Here is a 6,102-nt window from a genome sequence, read left to right on the forward strand (position 1 = left end):
ACAGACATTTAAAGGGAAATATCATAACTTTAATAATTTATTATACATTTGTGGAGAAGTAGATGTTCCATTTTTTCACAACTCTGATTCCACCAAAATGGTCACCAACTCCAACACTACAACTCCACAATCCTAGCCTGTCATTCTGGTGGTAGACAAGCACACTGGGAACCCAGCCGCTAAAAAAATTGCCCTAACTCTGCAGCGATACAATCTTTAAACTTCCCATAAGAAGGGGTACACATTTTTTTCTGTGTGAATATGTAAAATGTAAATTACATTGACTTGGCCACTATGACATCACTGGATTCCGGAAACATGGAACACACAAGATAGCCGCCACCTAACTGGATGTTCTATCGTGACATCACTTAAGTTACACTTATGACATCAGGGGGCTATAAATATACGGAACACAGCCACACATTCTCAGGCTCCATATTGGATGTGTTTCCTGCTGGATCTTGTCCTTGGAGTGCGCTTTTCAAAAAGACTTTGGGTTTTGGGGAATTGGGTATTTGGGGGAAGGAGAGTAGTTGGAGGATCAGTGACACCACATCTCACCAGAGATGTCGCCCCCTTCAGGGAAGAAGGGGAAAGGCAAAAAGAGAAAGAGGGAGAGTGAGAGTGACAAGGAGAACCAACCGAAAAAGAAGATCACCACAATTAGTGATGTAGAAAAAAATATCTCTAGCCCAGCCTCAAGTCATGTCCAAGACCATGTTCCCTCCAAACACCGCTCTGGAGGACAGAAGAGAAAACTTCAAAAGGAGGAAGAAGAGGCTTACAAAAAACTAAAGCTGGATGATGATGGAGCTTCCACTTCTACAAGCACCATCGCTCCCCGTGGACTGGCACGCTTCGCGTTCCACCAGGTACTTGGCAGAGGAGCTTTTGGGTCAGTGTACCTGGCATCATTAAAAGACAAGAAGAGCACAGTGGCCATTAAAGCAATCGCCAAAAAAGAGGAAGACACCCTTCTGCTGCGTGAGAAAAGGGTTCTGCAGCGACTAGCGGGAAACCCATACATATGCCGCTTATTTGCTACCTTCCAAACATCATCATATGCCTTTATGGTCATGGAGCTGCTCCCTGGTGGAAATTTAGAGAACAAACTGCAGGAACAGGGTCGCCTTGATGACAAGACCACTGCCCTGTGTACAGCTCAAATAATCTGCGGTCTACAGCATATGCATAAGCACGGCATAATCCATCGGGACCTGAAAACAGCGAACATTACTATTGATCACAAGGGGAACATCAGAATCTGCGACTTTGGATTGGCAGTGGAAAATGTCTACGGAGCCGAAACAATCTTTGAAGGTGCAGGGACACCTTATTACAAGGCACCGGAGATGCTGAATTTTAAACCCTATGGCTCTTCTGCAGATTGGTGGTCGTTTGGAATTCTGTTATATCGGCTACTTACTAACACCTACCCATATGCCGAATGCAAAACCGTCTATAAACTTTGGCAGATGATGCAAAAGAGGAAACCCATCTATCCAGACTATCTTTCTGAGGAAGCAAAAGACATCTTGCCCAAGCTCCTGTGCCATGAACACCGCATACGTCTGGGTTATTTTGGAGATATCCGTCAGCATCCCTTCTATACCAATATAGACTGGGAGAAGGTGGAAAACAACACTATAGATCCTCCTTTTCCACCCTGGATGGACACCTGCCCTTCCACCAGCCTCCTCTCTGACTTGCCCTTCTTTCGAGATCTAGAAGGTGAATGCAGCCATCCTGCAGTCAAGGCCATACCAGAATTTTCACATGAAGACCCTGACTGGCCCCTATAGGCAGCCATCTCTCTTCCATCTAGAGAGCAATATTGTATTTACCTCCGATCACCGAGTGTTACAAGGCGCCCTAAATGTCATCAGCGGCAGCGCCACTATTTCCCCCATCATCACCTCCCCCCATCATCACCACCCCCATCATCACACTTCCACTTCATCATTCCCCTCACATCATCACTCCCAATATTGATCCAATAAATTGATGGTGACACCGTGATGAGGAACCACTTAACTCCGCTGTATCAACATCCGGACTTCATCGCTCCTGTCATCACCATGGAGGTACAGTACTGCTTTTATACTCTTGTGTTACTCACTTGTATTTTTGTGTACTTCTGTGTCTGTCAATGGGGTAGTTGCCCATAGTAACCAATACGTAGGGTTAACGCTGTGCAGATTCACTATAGTCATGTAACCTGGGATCGATGTGTCAGTAATGTAATGAACCTGTGGTGATGGTCCCTCTTCATAGTGATTCTGGGATTTGCTGGTGTAATGTTCTCCCTACAATCTTGTAATGATGCAGTTTTCTCTCTTGCAGTCTTCATGCAGTCTCCGGGGTCCTTCGGTTCTTCTCTTTTCGGAGCAGAGGACAGCGCTCTCAGCATCACCTCCAGAGCCATAATAATAGAAGGTGCACAGAGACCCCGGCCATATAGAGGACATCACCTTAACCCTTCCTACAATGAATATTGACTATAATAAATTCTTCTAATCTATTTATTCATCACTTTTATGCCTTATGTCCATATTATTGCACATGTGATGAGTGGCTGTGTGTGTTATAGGGGAGGACATGCTATGGCTATGGGGCTCATGAGCTCAGCACTGCACTTCCTCCTGTCACAGGTGTAGTCCCTGACATTATATACTCAATATCCTCAGTATCATTTAGAGTAACATAGGAGTTCCCCTCTAATAGTTTCAGTACAACAGGGTCAAGCCAGGTCCTAACAGTAGAGGGAAAAGAGGGTGATAGAGGACAGGGGCCACAATATAACGGGGGTGGTGGACAGGGGCCACAATATAATGGGGATGGTGGACAACCTAGATGGATGGATGGATAAAACTTATATGAATTGTGAGTCCACATATGTTGTGTTTCTCTAACCTTTGCGTGCAAGCCGAAAGAGGAGAAGATGGATCTGCGGAGAGAAGAAACCAGAGTTGAGAATAGCGTTTTTTCCCTAAGAGACTCAATGGGGGTCATTTACCAAGGGCCCGATTCGCGTTTTCCCGACGTGTTACCCAAATATTTCCGATTTGCGCCGTTTTTCCCTGTATTGCCCTAGGTTTTGGCGCACACGATCGTGCCGGCATGCACGTGACGGAAATCGGGGGCGTGACTGAACGATAACCCGACGGATTTGGAGAAACCGCCGCATTTAAAAAAAAAGGTTTTGCGGGACACGCACTTACCTTGACCAAGTATAGGATGGTGCACTCCGGCGGACTTGGGGAACTTCAGCGCAGCAGCGACATCTGGTGGACGTCGGAGGAACTGCCTTAGTGAATCGCCGGAAGACCCGAATCCACCGCACAGAAAGCGCCGCTGGATCGCGAATGGGCCGGGTAAGTAAATCTGCCCCATTGTGATTCAATGTGGACATTTCTGTAAAAGAAGGGGCCCTGCTGTGAACATTTCATTATAGGGGGTTTTATGTTGTGGCCATTTCATTAAAAGGGCCTCTGCTGTGGTTATTTCTGTAAAGGGGGGGCTCTGCTGTTATTAAATGGGGGTCCTGCAGTGGCCATTGCATTAAAGGGGGCTCTACTGTGGACAATTTATTAAAGGGGGGCTCTGCAATGGACATTTTTGTAAAGGGGGTCAGTATGAGCTGCAGTGGTGTTGTCAGGCAGAGGAGATTAGGTTTTGGGGCACAAGATTGGTTTGGATGCTGGGGAGGGCCAGTCGTGTGAACAACACAGGGCCCATGGGACACTTAATCTGCCACCGCAAGTCACTAAGTCCCTATCTAACTAACGATGTAGTGGGATGATGGCACGTGTAATAACACTGCTCCCTATTCTCCAATGCCCAACTTTCCAGAAGTCTATCCCAGGACATGTCACAAGTTAGACATTGAGGAAACTGCTTTATTTAAGGCTGCAATGGAGGAATATCTTTCCTTTTTAGACCCTTTACTAACTTTTTTACATTACATTCATCATATCACTGGTAACAGTGGCCAGGTCTAAATTTGTACTTTAAAGAAAATCTACTAGCATGATAAACCAGGGACACAAACTCATAGATCCAGACACCGTGACTGTGGTAATCTCCGCAGCGCTGCTGCCATCACAGAGAGAGGAGGAGTGTGAGAGGACGAACCATGGATGACGTTACAGCCATAGTCCTGCTGGGGATGTACCTGCTGAGCGCTGCCAGCTTTTCCCCCCTCATCCAGGTGTAACCCAACTACCTTTGATAAGCTTCGGCTGACTGTCAGAAAATTAAAGACTGAAGGTAATAGTAGCAAACCATCAGCCAAATAATGTTATGCATTCCTTGTCAGGAAGCAGAGATCTTGCCGGATTGAAGAGAGTGTTAGGTATTTTCCTTGGAGAGATGTGTAATTAAACCTTTGTGTATGTTGTTAGTAGCAGCTGGACTGTGAAATGGATGTATATTATAGGGTTGTAGCTTTTCCAAGTTCAGTGGGGCAATGTCCTTACACTGCTGTTCACTTTGCACTCTGAAATAAAATGCTCCATGCTACTGCAGTCACTCAGAGAGGAGGAGCTTTGGAGCAGTTCGTTAAAGAGAACAAGGGGCACAGCAGTGTGAGGATACAACCCAAATTTGCTACAATCATAGAATATAAATATTATCTGTACTACTCTGCTGCTGCGATAATTATACACACAGTTTTTACAGGACCAATGCATAGGTATGTGTAGTATACTTGGGTTAAAAGCGTTAAACTTGGTCCATGTCAAATTTACAGTTCCCAAACCCCAATGAATTGACTAAAAGGATCTAGAGTTGGTAAGCCAAACTTCTGACTCAAACTCGGCTCCGTCTCCCTGGACAATCATAGTCATGGCTAGTTGCTGGAAGCGTTCCTTTGCCAAATTGGCTGTTCAGCCGCCAATCTGACAATATCTCTTGGTCAGACGGTCGTATCTGAATGCTGATTGTCCGGTCACTTCATTTCTAGACTCTTATATTATTATTTTCTGCCCTGGCATCTCCACTGTAATTATCTGCTCTGAGTGTAGTATTTGGTTATTGAGGTGGTATTTATTGCTGTACTGTGTTATTTATAAAATCTAGGGTGGCGTTTGGGTTGGTTGTTGGTACATCTTGGGTGCTGGTTACTGATGTGGCCACTTAAAGTTGAGAAATATGACAATAGGGCCCTTGGACCAATAAATGTTGTTCATCCCTGGCCTAACTCTTAATCAAGAATAGAACAGACATTTAAAGGGAAATATCATAACTTTAATAATTTATTATACATTTGTGGAGAAGTAGATGTTCCATTTTTCCCAACTCTGATTCCACCAAAATGGTCACCAACTCCAACACTACAACACTACAATCCTAGCCTGTCATTCTGGTGGTAGACACACACACTGGGAACCCAGCTGCTAAAACATTGCCCTAACCCTGCAGCTATACAATCTTTAAACTTCCCATAAGAAGGGGTACACATTTTTTTCTTTGTGTATATGTAAAATGTAAATTACATTGACTTGACCACTATGACATCACTGGATTCCGGAAACATGGAACACACAAGATAGCCGCCACCTAACTGGATGTTCTATCGTGACATCACTTAAGTTACACTTATGACATCAGGGGGCTATAAATATACGGAACACAGCCACACATTCTCAGGCTCCATATTGGATGTGTTTCCTGCTGGATCTTGTCCTTGGAGTGCGATTTTCAAAAAGACTTTGGGTTTTGGGGAATTGGGTATTTGGGGGAAGGAGAGTAGTAGGAGGGTCGGTGACACCACATCTCACCAGAGATGTCGCCCCCTTCAGGGAAGAAGGGGAAAGGCAAAAAGAGAAAGAGGGAGAGTGAGAGTGAAAAGGAGAACCATCCGAAAAAGAAAATCACCACAATTAGCGATGTAGAAAAAAATATCTGTAGCCAAGCCTCAAGTCATGGAGGATCCAAAAATACCAGATCCCTATCTAACCAAGACCATGTTCCCTCCAAACATCGCTCTGGAGGACAGAAGAGAAAACTTCAAGAGGAGGAAGAAGAGGCTAACAAAAAACAAAAGCTTAATGATGATGGAGCTTCCACTTCTACAAGTACCATCACTTCCCGTGGACT

General features: G+C 44.9%; 1 protein-coding gene across 1 annotated transcript; it reads left to right on the forward strand.

The window, feature by feature from the left end:
- Window positions 1-422: 422 nt before the first annotated feature.
- LOC140074765 (protein kinase C delta type-like) lies at window positions 423-2,535 on the forward strand. The gene is made up of 2 exons (XM_072119926.1): window positions 423-2,087; window positions 2,347-2,535. Exon 1 carries the CDS (start codon window positions 570-572, stop codon window positions 1,803-1,805), a length of 1,236 nt encoding a protein of 411 aa, XP_071976027.1. The 5' UTR covers window positions 423-569; the 3' UTR covers window positions 1,806-2,087; window positions 2,347-2,535.
- Window positions 2,536-6,102: the final 3,567 nt, after the last annotated feature.

Source organism: Engystomops pustulosus, chromosome 8 (genome assembly GCF_040894005.1).
Source record: "Engystomops pustulosus chromosome 8, aEngPut4.maternal, whole genome shotgun sequence".
NCBI lineage: Eukaryota > Metazoa > Chordata > Amphibia > Anura > Leptodactylidae > Engystomops > Engystomops pustulosus.

Bases quoted from the DNA above. Each gene is read 5' to 3' on its own strand.
- LOC140074765 (XM_072119926.1), top strand. From the start codon at position 570: ATGTCGCCCCCTTCAGGGAAGAAGGGGAAAGGCAAAAAGAGAAAGAGG.